This window comes from Acanthisitta chloris, unplaced genomic scaffold (assembly GCF_000695815.1).
Source record: "Acanthisitta chloris isolate BGI_N310 unplaced genomic scaffold, ASM69581v1 scaffold9119, whole genome shotgun sequence".
NCBI lineage: Eukaryota > Metazoa > Chordata > Aves > Passeriformes > Acanthisittidae > Acanthisitta > Acanthisitta chloris.
The window spans coordinates 68,130-87,823 of NW_008691961.1; the positions used below are offsets into that span (position 1 = coordinate 68,130).

The 19,694-nt window shown below is 38.4% G+C and overlaps 1 protein-coding gene across 1 annotated transcript in view; it reads right to left on the bottom strand.

Moving 5' to 3' along the window:
* LOC103809604 (neurexin-1-beta) overlaps positions 1-3,252 on the bottom strand; it is a gene marked incomplete at its 3' end in the record, with an annotated part of 29,072 nt that extends 25,820 nt beyond the window's left edge. Inside the window, exon 1 of the mRNA XM_009082456.1 lies at positions 3,075-3,252. Coding sequence (XP_009080704.1) covers positions 3,075-3,252 — 178 coding nt within the window. The remainder of the gene's footprint in view (positions 1-3,074) is intronic.
* Positions 3,253-19,694: the final 16,442 nt, after the last annotated feature.

The following is a 19,694-nucleotide window of genomic DNA, read 5'->3' on the forward strand; positions in this document are numbered from 1 at the left end:
TCTGGACTTGCAGCAACAGGTCCAGGTCTTTACATTAGAGACCCCAGAGCTATATGCATTACTCTACGAGTGGTCTTACCACAGCGAAGTAGAGGGGCACATCACCTCCCTGGACCTGCTGGCCATGCTCCTTTTGATGCAGCCCAGGATATGGTTGGCTTTCTGGGCTATGAGTGAACATTGACAGCTCATGCTGAACTTCTCATCAAGCAACACCCCCAAGTCTTTTTAGGCCAGGCTGTTCTCAATATATTCTTCACCCAGACTGCATTTGTGCTTGGGATCGTCCTGACACATGTGCATGATCTTGCACTTGGCCTTGCACAAACCTTCATGAGGTTTGCACCAACCCACCTCTAAAATCTGTCAAGATTCTTCTATAGATGGCATCCTTTCCCTCCAAAGTGACAACTGCCCCACAGTTAGGTATCAGGCAAAATCAGCAAAAATGCTGAGGTTGCACTCAATCCCACTGTCCATGTCAGCAACAAAGATGTAAAGCAGCATCTGTCCCAATACCGGCCTCCAAGGAATGCCACTCATCACTAGTCTCCACTCAGACATTGAGCCACTGACTGCAACTATTTGAATGTGACCATCCAGACAACTCCTTATCCACAAAGTGGTCCACTCATCAAATCCATGTCTCTCCAGTTTAGAGACAAGGGTGTGGTACAGGACAGTGTAAAATGCCTTGCACAAGCCCCGGTAGATGACATCAATCACTCTTCCCTCATCCACCAACACCACAACCCCATTGTAGGAGGCCACCAAACTTGACAGGCATGGTTTCCCCTTAATGAAGCCATGTTGGCTGTCATCAATCACCTCCTCAGTTTCCGTGTGCCTTAGCATGGTTTCCAGGAGGATGTGGTCCATGATCCTGCCAGGCACTGAGGTGACACTGACTGGCCTGTAGTTCCATGGGTCTCCCTTATATCCCTTTTCCAAAATGGAAGCTATGTTTCCCCTTTTCCAGTCAGTCTACGACAACCTCACAAATATGATAGATAGTTGCTTAGCCATTTTCTCATTCAGTTCCTCAGGACTAGATGTATCTTTTCTGGTCCCATGGACTTGTGCGCCTTCAGGCTCCTTAAACGGTCTTAAACCAGGTCTTCTACAGCAGGTGGTTCTTCATTCTCTCAGTTCTTTGCCTTCTCTGACTTCAGTGTTGTGCCTGGAACATGTGCTGGTGAAGACTGAGGCACAAAAGTCCTGGTAACCAATTCTCCTGTTTCCTTCCAAGAAAGCTCACATTTTCCCCGGTCTTACTTTTATCATTGACATACCTATAGAAGCTTTTCTCATTGCCCTTAACATCCCTGGCTTTAATACTCTGAGGGCTTTGGCTTTCCTAACCTGATCCCTGACTGCTTAGACAACTTCTCAATATTCCTCTCAGACAACTTGTTCCTGCTTCCAACCTCTGTAGGCTTCATTCTGTGTTTGAGTTTGTCCAGGAGCTCCTTGACCATCCACACAGGTCTCCTGACTTTTTTGCCTGCCTTATTCTCTGTTGGGATGCATCACTCCTGAGCATGGAGGAGGCGAATTCATGTTCATCATTTAGGTAAAACAAACCAAACAAAAAACCTGCCCCAAAACTTTTCCTTTATGCTACAAGGTTTTGAACACAAACTAAGACACAGTCCTCCCCAGCTTCCACTTTGTTGTTTCAGCTACCATTTACCAAATATTGCAAAAGCTAGAAAACAAGAGGGATATGGGATAATCAGGAATATCTGAAAGACCACAGGACATATTTCATTCAGTAACCCCCTTTTCCCTCAAGAGTTTATCAACTCTCAGAGATGTGTCTAACTTAGAAACAATTAATGGCTTTAACTACCAGAGCTGTCATTCATTCATAGCACATTAGCTCGTAGGTGTCTTTTTTAACAACTCCTGCTATACACCAATTTCTATCACAATCCATACGTTCATTTTTATTTTAAATTTTAAATTATTTCCAAGAAATGATCTGGAGGGTTATATTTCACCTATGGATTTTTAAATTTTTTTTAAAGTGAGGTGAATAGCTAGACTACAACTCAAACAGCAACAATAATTTAAAAAAAAATCCCACTCTAAATAACTAGTATGAGGAATGGTTTATGCATTCCTTACTAGTGAAGCTTATATTCCTGTCCCACTCCACCTCCAAAAATGAAGAATTTTCTAATTTTAAACAGATACATCAGAACAGTCATTTATGTAACAGAAAATATGCAAACCAGAATGCCTTTCACTGGATATTCTGCCTTTTTTTTAAAGAGTATGAACACATACAGAAACTGTTAACAGATAACATGCAGATTTATAGGTTACCATTAATGGCTCAGTAGTCCTATTCAATAAGAAAGGGACTGCGTATCTGAAAAACCTGTTGCCTTTAAAAATGAATAAAATTAGGAACACAGTAATCTTCAGTGCATGGCATTTGCATAAAATTAAATATGGGCCTGCTCAAGGGAACCCTGTATTCATACGAGTCATCCTGTTCAAGTAACCAGCATCATTTGCATAAATAATGTCCTGTAGTTTGCATTCTAAGTTAAGGCATCTCAATTTGGTTGTTCTACAATTGATAACTGCTACACCATTTGGTTTATGTCTGCTGGAAGACTTCTGCTAAATTCATAAAGCTTCAGACCACTTTAATAACAACTTGTAAGCAAAAGAACACAGACAGCCTTTTCCTCAGTAAATGTTTTACCCCATCACTTGTAAACAGATTTCGGAGTCACTTTACTGTGTAGCTTTTGTCAAAGCCTTTTTTTCCCCCTAAAACAATCATTCAATAAAAACAAATTAAAACAAGAAGCAAAACTACTATTTCAAGTCTTGATAACTGCATTTTTCCACTTTCAGTAATAACTTGAATTTGTGCTTTTAAACTCACTTAGGAAATGCCATCATCATAAACTGCACATTGCTCAGGACTCTTTAACTACTTCAAATTAGCTACTAAAACACTGCAAAGGAGCTGATGTATTAGAAGAGAAGCAAAATGAGCCAAACTCCACACGTCCCCCACCCTCTTACTGGGAAGTGTTTGTATAAGCCCTTACCTGCTGGGTAACGTTCGATAACGGGCCAGTTGTCCACCTGTAATGTGGCATTGCCACCACTCCTTGTGAAGCGTACTACATGGTATTTTCCATCATTAATGATTGCATTCATCTCTTCAATAGCGATGTCATCAGTTCCAACATTAAATTTAACTCCAATTTTTCCCTGGTGCTGCATATTTTTAAAAAAAAAAAAAAAAAAGAGGAAGAAGAAGAAGAAGACCTAATTAAGAGTTGTTTTAGCAAGAATTTGAGACAGCATTTCATACAAGGAAAAATTTCTAACAACATCGTCCCTCCTCAGATGTAACTTCTGAAGACTTGCATGTGGCAGTGACAAGACTTCTGACAGCTCAGTAAGTCCAGGATGTCTCTTTGATGGATAATTGATATTCCAAATGAGTTGTTTCACCAAACAGAGATATCTCCTTTTCCAGGAGATTCAGACCAAGATCAGAAGAGGGGAAGGAGGAGGAAATCTCAAGCTCAAGCTTTCTTTCTTTGTCATCTCCCTCACCTCCATGCAGATTAAACACAATTTTTGCCTTCTAGACTTTCTAAATGGAAAGACTTGCAGTGCCACTTGGAAGAGATACAAGAGTTTTCTGGCTATAAAATCCAAGGCCCAGATCTGCATGTCCTTTTTCCAAATCTCATTCATACTCAGAGTCTTCACAAATGATAACAAAGGAGGACATTTTTTTTTCGAATGGAGAGATTTTTGGCATCATGTTGTAGTAACTCTGAATCATTAAGCCAAGAACAGACTAACTAACAAGGACTTTCCTGTTCAGAGCCAGAAAGCAATGAAAGGCATTTGCTGACACAGGGATGTGTATTTCTCCCACTAAGGGCAGAGATTCATTCTTTTGCTGGCATTTACCTATAAACCCCTGTGCCTGAGTGCACTTAGGGCTAAAGGGACTTCCCATGCACATTCATACCTGGGACCAAGGCTGTAGATTTTCTGGGTGACTGTGCTATTGGCATGCTTTCATTTTTATTGACTTTTAATTATTAAAATGTTCATTCTAATCGGACATCTATATTTTAATATAGTCTTTGAATGTCTATTAAATTTTAACATAAGGGCTTTGTGATATTTGTTTTTCTCATGTAAAATCAATTTTATTCCTCAATAAAGATATTTATTATACTGAGATGAAAAAAAGAAAAGCACTGCAAAGTATGAGATTAGGGACTTGTGCATAATAAGTGGCAATTCTACTTGAAATGCTATGTCCTTGGCACTGAATTTACACTACTAGAGGAAACACAATTAAATATTTCACTTTGTACATCTTGGCCATTCATGCCAATTTTTAAACTCCCTATACTAAGTGTACTCTGCTCTCATCTCTGAAAGTCTCCCAAGCAAAGAAATCAGGAGTTCTTTCACATGATTTTATTGTCTTTTTTGAATTCCTGGTTTGTTTTCCAATAGTGCTTGCATATTCCAGTTACTCAGTTGAGCAGCTGCTGAACATCTCTGGTGTACCTCAACATTTTGGAACTATGCTATCACCTCTTGCTATGATCCATTTTTAAAACAACAAAAGGACCATTCCCTGATGAGATTTGCAGAATGACTTTGAAAAAATATTTTCATTTGCTCTGTTGCTTAAACAATGTTCTAAACATTCCTCTTTTTTCCCTTGGGGATCGTTATAACACTTCTCTATTGGCTGGTCCTACTTTTCCATGCCTATAGGGTGTCAGTAAGGGATCCACTTCATGCAATACATGCTCATCTATTGCATCCTGTGTGAATTGCATAGCAATTTCCCAGTTACTTTGGGAAAGTAACTGTAGCTCTTCTTTATTTCAACTGTTTCAGCTATGACTCAGAATAGACTTCACCCGTTTTCTCTCCATGGATGCAGTAGCTAATTTTTTCACCAGTTTCACTCATATGCTTACTCTCTTTACACAGAAATATATACAAAGAAATATAATATTGTCCTGGCTCTAGAACAATCTCTTCTTTTACTAATTTATGAAATGCAGAAAACCAACATGTAATGATAATGGCATATGTACCTTTTCATAGTACTTTCAAGATATCAAAAGCTTTGAGAATAAAAAAAGACTAATTTTACAGTGATTCATAATTACACTATTCATAATATTAATACTATCCACTTAACATACCTGCTTTCATATTTGCTGTACAGATATATATATATATATTTATTATTTAAGATTAAAAAAAAAAACCAACCCTAAAACAACCCACAAAAAACCCAAGGAAAATGAAACATCTTTAAAGTGAATAGAATAGGTGCAGGTAAAAAGAAGTGGCATACAAGGCAAATGTATCAGTGGCTTTTCAAGAATTAGAGAGTGTGGTTCTGCAATGGTCACCAAGCTACTATTTGCAAATGGCCACGTATTGGCAAGTGAAATGAATGCTTTATAGAGCTGGAGGAGACCTTTAGCCTCCCTTTATAAAGGTATACTTTCTAATAAAAAAATCAGTTTGGTTAAAACCATGTGCACATACCATTTTTGTGGATCAGCTGATATACAGTGATCTGTTGAGATAACCTGATCTCAGCCCTCAGTCACCATATGCTTAGTCTGATGGACCTGTAACCCATTAGAAAGAACTGGCTTTTATTTTTCCTCCTTTTGGAGTAATATGGTAGTGTAGAAAGAGTCTGATAAAACTGAAGCATACTAAATTACTAGTTTCATTTTGCCAGCCTCAGTTGCATAGTACAGTAGTATAAATTTTCCTTTGTCAGTTGTTCATTCATAATAATCTTAAAGTTGCTCTTCCTATTAGAAACAGCCTCAAACAAATGCTGAATAAGAAGTTCCTTCTTCAGTACCCTGATGATGGGCACTATAGAAATGTCTGTGCATCACTAACTAAGTACAGCAACAAGTAAACATTACTGTTGAATGATGCTATCCCTGTCAGTGACCCAAAATAGTACAGGTTCATATTCCTAGAAGGTTATGTTTTTCCATAAGCAAAGATGACCATTTCAGTGTTCCCCTGGTAAAAATCAGCTCTGCACACAGGGCCTGTAGAAATCCACTGCACTACTTATGGTTCTCAGCCTGTGTTTTATTTTCTCAGTCTCACCTGGTTGTGAGAGAACATAGTGATGAAATTAATACCTTTTCCTACTGTGCCTTTATCTGTTCTGAACTGTTAATGCCACAATTACAGAGTGGAGACATGTAGGAGATCGGAGAGTCTCCAAAACTATTTCCAAACAAGGGCAAAAGAGAGGACACACCTTCAGTGGAAGAGGAAAGCATTTCAAAAAGAGGCTTAAACATTGTTCTGTATCTCTGGAAATTATTTTCAAATTCAAAGGCACTATGAATAATGCTACAAATATCACATCACCACCACCACCACCACTCTGTGGGACAATGCAGCACAGGGACCTTCAGTTCATCTACATACAAGCTATATGACACACTGAGCACCAACCTGCAGCTCTCCAGAAATGCTAAAGTTTTGGTTTGGAGGCACTTTGGCCATGTAGCTCTCCTGTTTCTGAGGCCAGGGTAACTTTCCTCTCTGCAGTACCCACACAGGCAGGTCAGTTAATTTGGTGTTACATAAAGCACCCCTGCATGTTACTGCAACATGCAATGTAGGCTTTGTCTATAGCTTAAATTCTGCTGTCCAGCCACTTGTAGATGAGACCAAGCTCACAAGGGTAAAGACATTAATGGCTTCAAGGCAGTTAGACAAAACCATGAGATATACCTATTTAGCTCCCCTACACTCCTAATGTGCTATGAAACACTGTGAGCTTTGATTGCTGAGATAGTACAGGATTCTATGTGTACATACCAATCACTTCAAAACATTTTGTTTCCAAAAGCACTGGCAGTCACTACTGTAATCTAGCAACAGTGGAATATCTTCAAGCTTTTTTTTAAGAATTGTGCATTCTAAATACTTCTACCTTGGCTTTAACAGTCATCTTAGGAAGCACAAAGAATGCTGATGACCCTGAGGACCAAGCAAAAAGGGTGAAATGCTAATCAAGCCTGCAGCTGACAGTGCAATTTGTTCCCTGTTGGACTCTAGTTCCATGCTACCGATCTGCCAACTCCAAACACAGTAAAACCAATGCTAGTATAAAATATAGGTATATATCTAGAGAATAATGAAAAAATAGAGAAGAAAAAAATTCAAGTGTGCCAGCTTGCGTCTTAAAGCGTCAGTCCCTGAGGCATCACTTTCTGGAGAATGCGATAACAAAGTCTTAGAACTAACTGAAGGTTTACTTTGATTTTATTGAAGAGCAAGTTTCTTGAGTTTTATTAAAAAGAGTGAGATTATTTTCACTCAAAATGTAATCAGAGGCTAATATTCTATATTATAGAAATCTCTGCAAAATAATTAAAATAACTTCTGATTTTCTGAATCCTGAAAGGAAATGCATATTTAAAAGCAGTACTGTTTGCTTCAGAAAGTGAGGGGAGGGATATACAATAGACAGAAGATACATTTGAACCTCAAGACTAATAGATTAACTACACATATTGTAGTCCATCATTATTTCTTCTTACTGTCTAGTATCTTCTGGAGGAAATGCTTCCTGGAAAAGACACAGAAAATATAAAGCGTCTGGGAAGAGGTCTTTGAATGAATACATATTTTGTATTCCAGTGAACATACTTAACTTTCTGATACAGGGTTTTAATTCATGCTCTAAGATTTTATGTCATTAACCTAATCTAACTTTTTTTCTTTGTTATTACTTTTCTCAGTGAGAAGTGATAAAATATGCAACCTAATTTTTACCAAGAGTAGTCTTTTTTTTTTTTTTTTTCCTTTTTAGTCAACTGCAAGACAGCATGCTACAAGAATAGGCATTCTCCTGCCATCCCTCATCTTGAGTACTTACAGTCAGGTCCTGTGCCTCTTCATGAATTCAGAAAGGTAACCATTTTCAGGGATGGATTATAGCTTTCAGTATATCATCACTTGACATACTGCAGAAAATGTAGGAGGGGCTTGAAACCTCTATCAGATTGCTAGCAGGCAAAGTTATCATTCACAGGTAGACACTTCAAGCAAGGAAGCAAAGACTTCTGCTGATCTCTGATAGGATGTATCCACATGGTATTCAGTCTTTTGGCATCTGACAAGTGTGAAACTGTTTGTTTTCTCTTTCTTTTCCCAAAAGCTGGTAATACCTAACTAGTGTGGAAAACAAAAGGAAAGAAAACCCCACAACAGAGCTAACTTTCCCCTTTCCTGGTTTCCTACTGAGGACACTGAGCTATTCCCAGTGTTTCTTCTTGACAATTCTCACCATTTATTTTATATTTGTTTATTTCTGAAATCCATATCTTTATAAAGCTTAGGTTATAAGAAAATCCCACTTTGTTTTAAGCCCAGGTCCTGGTTCTGATAATTGTGCAGAAAAGCTTAAAACCCAAAGCCTTGCAAGAAACTATATTGGCAGACTAATAGAAAGGACTGGAAATCAGGTTAAATCCCATGATTTTAAACTAAACACTCAATTATTTTTTTTTCAGCTGGAGGTGTGATACTCCGCAAGTGATACCGATTTCATTACTCTCATATCAAATCTGAGCAACGTGCAGCAAAGTGGGCTTCCTCTCAATCCAGTCTCCTAACCAATGCTTCTCCTTCATCATTGGACTTCCAGAAAGATTTGTTCTCCTTTACTTGATTCTTAGCCTCCTGATCACCATGACAGTGGGACTGGAGGGATGGAACTGACAATCCTTACTTCCAAAATGCTCTGTAAGACTTTATCTGCAGCTGACTAGTCTTTTAGAGCTCCCAGCACACAGCACACTTGCATTCAGAAAGCTTTTTTATAACTTGAAGGATATCATCACTTGTCTTGAGTAGTGGCTGAAACCCAAACATGTCCTTTGGATTCCTGTGAGAAGAGCAGTCAGATCTAAGGTACCCATTTGCACACACCAATTTTAAATGCAATCCTGGCAACAAAATGCTGTCTAACACTATGCTATGCCATTATTCACGTTATTCAGAATGCAAAAATGTCTGCAGAGCCAGAAATGTTACCAGTATTTCCTGCAGCACCTCTGCACACTCACCTAAGCGCAAACACAAACACCTTTTGCATCTACACCTAGATCCTTCCAGAGACAGTACAAGGCACTTGAAAAACATCTATAATCATAAATATACATAAACAAACCTTTTTTTCTTCACCTAATTTTGGGATCCTCAAGTAGTTGTGTCATGACACATGAATTTGTAACATATTTCCCTCTCCGATTTTACTCAGCAGTTCTACAAGACCCTTTCATAAACCCTTACATGACCCCAATTTCATGCCATTAAGTTATCTAGGTTTTCTAAATCAATACAGAAATAATAAAAATTCATTGTTCACCAGATGCCCCTGGTTGACATATAAGAAATAGCACTGTCACTGTAACAACATTATGTATGCAAATATATACAGATGTTACCAGAGCTCTTAAATGCTGCTCAATAAAAATTAAGCAGCTTCTAGCCTTAAACTAATGACCCTTGATGTGCTCAGCATCATACTAATTTAAAAATGAGGCATACCTGGAAAAACAGCCACCTAAGTGGCTCACTAAGTGGAAGAAGTAACACATGACTTAGCACAACCTTTGTGTTCAAAAATGCTATCTATGTGACCACAGAACAAAAATTCTGGAAAGAAGGTATCATGAGAGCTATCATTCACTGACCCAGCATTTCAGGGCAGGAAGCAACTACTCTTTACTATTATGAAATAACGACTTTCTGCTTTAAAATAACTGTCCTCACAGTCTGCTTTAAGTGTTGTTATAGCAATTCGATTTATACATAAAGCTCAGCAAGCAGAAAATACACAAATATTTATAAATCTACAGTTCTGACACTTCAGTTCTCAGTCTGCAGTTTTCCTGTTTAGTTTTAAACACTGATTCTCACTGCTATATATCATAGATGTATTATTTCAGGTTACTCTGATGATAAATTCCTTAGACAATACAATTACCCTAACAATCAGCCCCCCAAAATGCAATAGTTATGGAAGACATATGTTGCAGAGCCTGCAGCAGCAGCATACTGCATATTATTATCCACTCAGCACCATTACTGCAGTACACAAAATTAAATTTTTCTGAGAAAATATGCAGTAAAGAACCATTCATGTAGTCAGTCCTTAATGTGGTATTTCTGTCAAAATAGCACGTTGCACAGAAGACTATAGACCTTGCTAGTGTCTCACCCAGTTATGGACAGATGCTATGGATTGGTTGAAGAGACTACAGATACTGTTACATCAAAAAGAGTTTCATTTGAAGGAAATTGAAGTCATTTAACTACTGGCTAAGGTAACTTACACGCCTTGAGTTTGTTTGCTCTTTCACATAGAGGAAGTCATTTAACTACTGGCTATGGTAACTTACACACCTTGAGTTTGTTTGCTCTTTCACATAGGCAGAAACCTCTGAGTTTATGTGCTTGAAATATAGTATGTCCAGGCTGAGGAATGGCATACTCATTGGGAGGTCCAGCTACTCAAAACCAGAAAACACTATTCCTTCCCACACATACATCAACACACATTTCCAATCAGACATAGTGAGATTTGAAAGTTAGGTTTGCTTTCCACTTTTTTATAATAGTTTTACACAGAAATTATTAAAATAGTGTTCCTGGAACTCAGTACAGTCATCCAAAGGGGTTAAACAAATGAGCAGTGCCTTAATATCAGTACAATCTAATCCACATTGGAAGCTGTCCCGATTTAAGGGCACTGATTTCTGTGCTTAGAAAGGTTTCACAAAACTCTTCTGATAATTTGTGTGTCTGAAACAAATCCAAACTCAGAGTCAGCAGGAGGTATAACTGGGACCAGAAGTGAGGAATCAGCAAATTCTCAAGCAGGCTTTCATGCTAAATGATTAATAGCCATATGATTAACACACATGCTCATGAAAACACAAGTAATTAATTTTTGAGAATCTGGGCCACAGGACTTTTCATATTAAAAACCTTTAGGGAATTATTAAAAACCAAAAAATGGCATTAGACACCCAAGTCCTATTGAGCTTTAATGAAAAATGAACACCTACCTGCCAGTCACACCTTTGATAAGCTTCCCTGTAATATTAGCCACAATCTTCAATATTTCCAGATGCCTATCACAAACACTGGGACAAAGTACTTTAAGACTGTTTAAATGCAGACTTTGTATTCCTTTATTGTTCTGAATCCCTGCACACGAATATATTTCCAGAAATGTTTCCTAACCCTTCTTCTTCTCTTGCTTTGGGATTGCCAATTGGAAACAACCTGTTCCTAATTCATCTTGGCTGCTATATGCACATTATTGACATGGGCTCACACGAAAGAAAACTGAAATAATAAACCAAATAATCCAGTCCACAAAAAGCTGGGCAGCTGAATAGTGGGCCTAGATGAATACTCTTTGCCTACTATCTGTATAATTTCACTTCAGAAACTTGTTTATCTGAAATTATTCATAACTGCAAAATAGTTAAGCAAAAGTAAAACGAACAAAAAATAAATCCCCCTAAAAATCGACTCCTGGCCTGAGACAAATGTACAACAGCAGTGAAAAGACCTCACATAAGGACACATAACTACTCTATTAGCAGAAAGCAGAGGTACAACATGCCACAGATTGGACTTGGCTCCCTGCCGAAAGGCAAGTCCTGGTTGTTGTCCTGTTTTCTAAGCAGTCTTATAATTTCTGTGTCCAGCTTTATTTCCTGTATCATCAAGTGTAGAGTCATTCTATGAAAGCTTTAATACCACGTATATTTTCCTCAATGACACTAGTTTTCTTTATCTTACCTTTCTTCATCTTGAAGATCTTTCAGACTCAAAACCAATTTGACAATTTTCCTGTGTGCTGTGCTATGGAGTGTGGAGTAGCCTATTATCGATGCTACAACAGAGGATCTCACTTCTTTTGATCACTTAATGCTACAGAGCATGTAAAAATTCTTACACTGAATACATGTAGCACATGAAGTGATCAAACAGTGTTCATTGACTGGACTGTGAAATCCCTCGGGAGCTGGAAGGGGAAATCAAAATCTGATAGCTACCTCTACATTCTCTGCTACTGCTACTAACAACCCCCAAGGTTTGAAAGACATTGTTTTGGCATCTTAAAAATACAAAACACCACCCTGTGGAAGAGAAGTGCCACAAAGCAATGAAAGGGCTGTGTACAAGAAATCATTAGTGTTTGTGAACAGCTCCTACAACAAAGAAGTCCCTGGAGGAAGCGTTGCAAAATAGCACGAGCACCTTCAACAATGCAAGAAGCTTGCAAATACACTTAATTGTATTTAAGTAGAAAAGTGCCATATATTTGAAAGACTAACCTCAATAAAATCAGAACAATTAAAACAGAATTTAACCAACAGCAAGGGAGCTTTGAATATAACAGTTCAGTACTGTCAGGTTCTGAATGCCTCTCCAAAAGCAAGGAACAGTCATGGATGTTGCAGCCTTTACTGGAATTATCAGTACCAGGTTTGAAAGATGTCCAACTATATTTGTGTTAATGAACACAATAGTATTTAAGAACATCACTAATAGTATATAAATACTTGCTTTACAATAGGTAACACAACAGCTATTAACAGCCAAAATGGCAAAATGCATCATTATCTTCAAACTGAACACAGGAAGAGAACAGTGTCATCTTTTTAGTTAAAAATTCTTTACTTCTCATGTACTTTATAATAGATTTTTACTACTGTTTGAAAATACTACTTTGCAAACTGGGTATGTTAGGCAGCCAGCAATCAATTTTTTAGGGCATCATTCTCCCCTCACTGGTAGTGTCCTCCTGATTTCTGCCCTTGGTGCATCCACTTTCTTCTCTTTGTGTTTTTATTACACCTGGCAGATATTTAACACTGAAAGTTAAAAGTCAGACTTCAGTGACTCCACTGAAGGCCACTTTAGAAATAGTAACATGCTAAAACCAGGGCATCTCTCATGAGAGTTACTTGACACTTTTTCAGAGCTTCTCCCTTTTCCTGCTATTCTCACACATTTCAGCGTGGAAGAGATGTGATGGTCAAATATTTGAAAAGACAGGTGATGCAAATTATGTGCATTAGGTTTTGGTATTGTTTTGTTTGATTTTATTTGTTTGTTTGTTTGTTTTAGATTCTGGCTTTATGATCAAGGTTTTTTCCTAGAAACCAGACATACCAGTATTTTCATACTCCTACAGCTTTAATGTTAGTGGGGGACTATTTGAAAAAGAAAAAAAAGATGTGAATAACTTTGCTGATACTTGGTCAGGTAAGCCTTTACAAATACATCAGGGTGACAGGGAAGAGAATGCACACCCCTGAAAGCAAAAGGGAGAAAAAAAAAACCCCACACAGAAGCATTGGAAAGGGGATTCATGGACCTGTTGAATCAAAGCCTACTCTCTAGATTTCCTAAAAACATAACAGAGGAAAAAAACTGCATCTTAAATAGCCTTCTGGGTAGCTTATGTTTGAAATGGCTTGTGCTCTGCAGCGGATAACCCAATGTCTTGCTGACTTTGCTGGCATCACAGAGGTGAGGTTTCCACATGGGTGAACTAACCACTCTTGAGCAATTTATTCAAGAGCATTAGACTCAAAATGGCTTTAGTGCAGCACCGGGCAAGGTGGGTGTGTGTGCATGGCTGTGCACACATACAGCCTTTCCAACATCTTCTGTGCAAATGCAATAACTTTAGGGCTATATAAAGTGAACCCTATTTCCTTTCCTTCTCTTATTTTTCTAAATTGTTCTCTGCCCACAAATAGACACATTAAGCAGTAGGACCATTAGAGGACATCATGCACAATTTTTTTCACCTGAACTGAAGCTAGCTTTTTGCCACTTCTGCTTTGCCTGTGCAATTGCTAACAGATTTCTTCGCTCTTTCGCCATTGCAAAGGGCATTTGTGATTGATGGATCTTCCCAATAAGCATTCTCCTATTTCCTCTTTCAGCTCTGCACATCCTGGGGACTGCTCAGGCAGAGCACTGTGCAAGTACTGTACCCATCCAGCTGTGAAGAAACTCCACAAACTCCAGCATACAGAACATACCACAAACAAGGAATCCATTGGGGCTGCTCTTCCACTAAGCTCTGCTTCTTATATTACAGAAGGACTTACTTTGTCTTGTAGGTAATTATTTTCTGTGCTGCATTCCACAGTCAGAAACTAAACTTGAAACAGACAGGTGCTGATGATCAAAACTTTTTCCACCTTCTTTCACCAATATAAATGCATCATGATATACAGATGTATGCAGATACCTCTATGTGTGCATATGTACTAATGTGAATGATGAGGTGAAACAGAACATCCTACTGCACAATTTCATATAGAGGGATAAGAATACAAACAACATAATGAATACATATCATTACTGCCTTGTGAAGGGTGTCAGATATTAAGATGATGAACAGAGCAGGATAACCATGGTAAACTGGATTCTATGGGAATGATAATATTAAAAAATTATGTTTGCAATCACCTCAGAGCACAGATAGGTGATGTGGTTTTTTTTCATTATAAGCAACAAACTACAGAAGAGTGAGGTTTGCAGAAGATGTACATTCTTAAGCTTTGCAGTTTTGTTCTTTGGCTAATTTAACTAACGCTGCACTAATTTAAAATGTCTTCAGTGTATCAGTTTCAGTGCTGATGGATGTTTGCCTCCTGCAGAAAACTATCAATTAAAAGACTTACTCTAACCATAAAAGTAAAATAATGCTCTGTTTATTGTTATCAGAGAGACTAAACTATAATAAGTATTCCTGATTAATTACTTATCAAGGAGAATTGACCATAATTAGGGTCAAATTCCATGGCAGACAGCTAAATTTATTCTTTAATTTCTTTCCACAGAACAATTGACTCGCAGCTCATTCACACTATTCAATTGTATTTTTATTTTTAAAGGAAAAATAAATTAAAATGGTATCTTTTGAAACGAGTATATCTGTTGGAAGTAAGACCTAACTGTCGTAAGCAATTCAAATTAACATTTCCTGCTTTTTACTCCTGTTATACTGCTGAAACAATTCTTGCAGAGATTGAACTGCTAGTTCAATTTGGGCAGTTCTCAGATGCTCCAGTATCCTTAAACTGCCTAGTTCAGGTGCTGATACCAGTGGAAGAACAGGGTGCATTCCCAGACAGGTAGCTATTCAGACCATTGGCCTATGCTCCACTATCCCTTCAGTGCCATTCTCCCACTCTTCGTGGGGAACAATTTTCAGCTAGTTTGGGTATGTTGACACAGCTAATTGTTGTGCCTTTGCTGAAGCACAGACAACTCTTTGTTCTCTGCAGATGTAAGAAGTAAGAAGCAGCAAACTAAAATACTGCATAAAATGTGCCTACTTAATAAAAGAAGGGATGGGCATGTTCCACAGCCATTATTAAGACTGATATATAGCACAGACCATACCAGGCATGCACATATGAAGAACAGCTGTGGCATCACGGAAAAATCAGGCTGCCAAACCTATTGAAGAAGCTGGGTAAACACACAGAAAATCTTGTGCTGATGTGTGCTGTCACAGCTACGTGTCTATCTCCCTGTACCCCAAGGGAGGGTAGCTGGCTTCTGTTCCTTCTCATTATCCTCAGAACAATTATTTCAAAAGATTAATTTCCTAACGAAACAAAACAAAACAAAAAAGAAATTCTCCCTCAGGCGTACACTTAATATTATTGCATTTGGGAAGGTATCATGGATTCACTGTTTTAAACTACAAAACTGTCCCTGCTTACTATATTTACCTTTATGTAATTACCAGTATCGATACCAAGTAAGAAAAGGTTGTAACTTGATGCGTAGTAATTGAGATAGATAAAAATAGGAAAGAAATAGATGTGTTTTCCTTGTGAACAATTATTTAGTGCTAGAAATTAATAAAACACAACATGAACCCTCAGAATGCAATTCATGTGGTGATGGCCTGTGAACCACTCGAGAGGCTTGCTTTGGAAAAAATCCATAACAAGTTATAAAGCACTTAATACTTTCAAGGTTTTCTAATAAAGGAATGTACTGAGAACCTAAGACATGGGGGTAAACCTTCCATATCCGGTGTCCACCTTCTTTGTCATTGTTTTCCCTGTTGGACAATGGATTTAAGGTTTGTTGGAATCAGAAGCAAACAGAAAGCTTAGGAAGTAGTGTAGTAGGAGTGGTCTTTAACCTTCAAGATGCAATTTATGATTTGTAATCTTACAATTTTTTTTCTGACAATTTATAATTTGTTGATTATAAATCTACCATATGATCTAGATTCCAATGACTAGTCAAATCCTTTGACATCATGCTTACTGCCTAAAAAACCCACTAAAACGAACAGAAAAACCTCACTGGGCAGCTCCCAACTCAGAGAGAGATTTAGACCTGGTTTAGGAAACACTATACTCTTATTCCAAAGTGTGTCATTGCAGACTGCAGTACTTTCCACTCCAGTGGGTCCAGGCATTCCCACAGGGCAGTTCCTACCACCATCCTCTACAAACATTCCAAAAGCAGAAATAGATCTGCTTAATAGATGTTTCTATTCAGCCTCCAGCTTCCTCCCCACCTCCCTCTCCAGATCTCCTGGAAAAGATAAAGTTTTCAGGTTGCCTCAGTTCCCCTTTCTGGGGCACAGCCTGACAAAATAGTGACCCCACTGCACATCTGCCTTGTTCCTAGAGAAAAAAAGTCATATAAAAGAAAACTGCAATATCAAGGGTCAGGTCAGCAGAGCATGACAGGTGCTTCAGGGATCTTTGAAAATACATTAATGATTACAATATCAACACACTACAGTGTTATAAGACCTTCCACAAAGCCTGGTTCTAAAGAGGTATCCTATGAAGCAGTTGCAATAGATTGTGAAATTGTCTCTCCTTGCCCTCCTTTCTCCTTATAATAGATCTTGTAGCCCACATACTGCCCTCCCCCCCCAACAGCTCCAAACATATTTTCCAAGTAGACTATGGCAAAACATGCGAATATAAAAAGTATTGTGTGCAGACACTACTTTTCTGCCCCCCCTGGGCAATCTTTTTAGGGATATTGTTGTTGGTAATAATTTGCTTTGCTTTAAAAAACGAGTAAGTGCAAAATAACAAATGCAAACATGGTGAAAATAATGCAGAAATACATACTGAGTGATTGTAGAGGCTGCAAAATATCATTTTATTTTATGCAGACTTTAGAAAAACAATTCAATGTAGATATTGGCTTCAAAAAAGTATTTCATACCTTCTTGCTACCACTAGAATAGCTTCAGCAAACAGTTCAAACCAACCCAGTGAGGCAAATCATAAAGCTTCAGGCAGTCATGAAAAACTATTGATTTTTTATTTTTTATTTTCTTTGAAACCTTTCTTCAGCTGTAAATTCCTATTGATATGTGACAAAAATGTCCAAGTGGCATTTGCTAGTATAGCCATTGTGGGAAAAGACAAGATTGCAACTTCTCTGGTTAGGTTGCTCAGAAGTTTAATGTGGTCAGCCTCAAACTGCTCCATCTGATCTTGGATCAAATAAAACACAGCATGTATGCTTCCCAATAGCAATAATCAAAACTGAAGTTTTCAGATTTTGTTGTGAACAAAATTACAGAAAGAAGAAATTGGCTGGATATTTCTTTTTATTGCTGGGAAACAGACTCCTAACAAAAAAACCATGAGGATTTATTTTATTTTTTGAAGTCAGCTCTTCTACGCCACTCATACTTCCTTTCTCTCCCCAACCAGCATTCGGGGCTAAGGAGATGGGATCCCTGCTCACCTTGATCAGTGTACATCTCCATTCCCTACAAACAATGACATTCCAAAAGCCAGGGCTAGGCCATTCCAAGAAAGGATGACACAAGGGTGAGCTGTGTGTTACTGCTTCCTTCCCTAAACATCATCTTGTTCCTTTTCCCTTCTCCTAACAGAGGAAAAAAAGAGCTCGTTCCCATCGGAGCCTGGGCCCTGTATTCACCATGAGGTGTGCCAACTCATCATTTAGCCTCTGCCTGTGCCTTTGGGCTGATGCCAACCTTTTCAGGTTGGAAGTATGTCTGAAGAACAGGTTGAGCCACCTTCTCCTGCAAACAGAAGCTATAAAGATGGGATAATAAACTTTCAGCAGTGACTGAGGTAGTCAAATGCAAAGCTGCCAGTAGCTGGTGCTGCATAAAACACTGCAACCCAACTTTTTTACTGCTTTTACTCATATGACCTAGAATGGTTTGATTGCATCTACCCATAATATATTACCATTTCTGGCTGGCTGGCTATACTGTGGCTTGAGCTCAGTCTCTCACCTTAAATATGCTATTCAGAAAACAAGACTTGCAGAGGTCCCAGGAGTGCAAACTGATCATATTTTTTTTAATTGTGCAGTGAGAGACACAGCTAAATATTTCTTTTGCTTCGTATGTAACAAAATGACCTACTGAAATTGTATTATCAGAATTTCCAACCAAATGCAGCAAAATATGAAAGGACTGTACACTTGACCAGCGCCTGATAATTCAGACACTCCACACATGAGAGTAAATCAAGTCTGGATAGAGCCACACCGCAGTTAAAAGGATAAAAACCATTCACTGCAATTCAAACATTGGACAATTTCCTTCTGGACCTTCATTTTAGAGCACAGCACCTAAAACAGACTAGAGATGGGAAGCTCCAAAGATTTCTGAAGCTTTGTACTGCTCTCCCCAACCCCTGGAGAAGCTGCGTATTGCTCAATTTTCCAGCTGCTTCTCACACTGCTTTTTAAGGGTGGAATGGACTAAATCTCATGTTTAATTTAATATTGCAATTCTTGGAAACAATCGTAGCACTGTTTCCACCTTCTGGAGTCATTCACTGGAGAGTTTCTCCAGGTTTTTTACCAGCAGCAAAGCAGTGTAACACTGCAGTGATGGGGACTAAGAGAGGAAAATGCACTGCCATCACTTGTCCCCTAATGCTGACCTCACTGCTTCATATTACAAAAACAAATACATAATGACATTGTGTATTTTTTAAAAACAGCTTTCACAATCTTCAGCAGTATTATTGCCAACATCCCATTGCAGATTCTGTAGACCAGCAAACGGCTGGTATTTATTATTAAATAAGACTGAACCTCAAACCCTTATGGAATAAACACAGATAGGATCTATTTGAAGTACTTGCCTGTACCTGCCAGCGCCTGTCTCACTGTTGCAGAGGATACAGAAAAAAAGCAAGAGATTTCAGGGTTCAGAGACTCCCAGCTTAATACATTTTAGTGCTGTAGACAACTAGAGTAATTTCAGTATCTCCATTTCGGTTCATCTTTCGTACAACAGGAATAACATCTACGATGCCAGGGAAGATGCAAGGACATGGTACTGCTCCCAAAAATATTATAACAAAACCCACAGAGATTGGCAAGAACATGAAGATCTTTCAATCACACATCTCGGTCTGCAAAGTGCAAGTCAGGACACTTAGATTTTTGTGTGCCTTTGCACTTCTTCCTTTCATGCAGCAAAATCCTAAGTCTTTTCCAAAGGAAATTTAAGCCAAGGGAAACCATATATATTGATTAATCATGTGCATATTATGTCTGAAAACCATTTCTGCCAT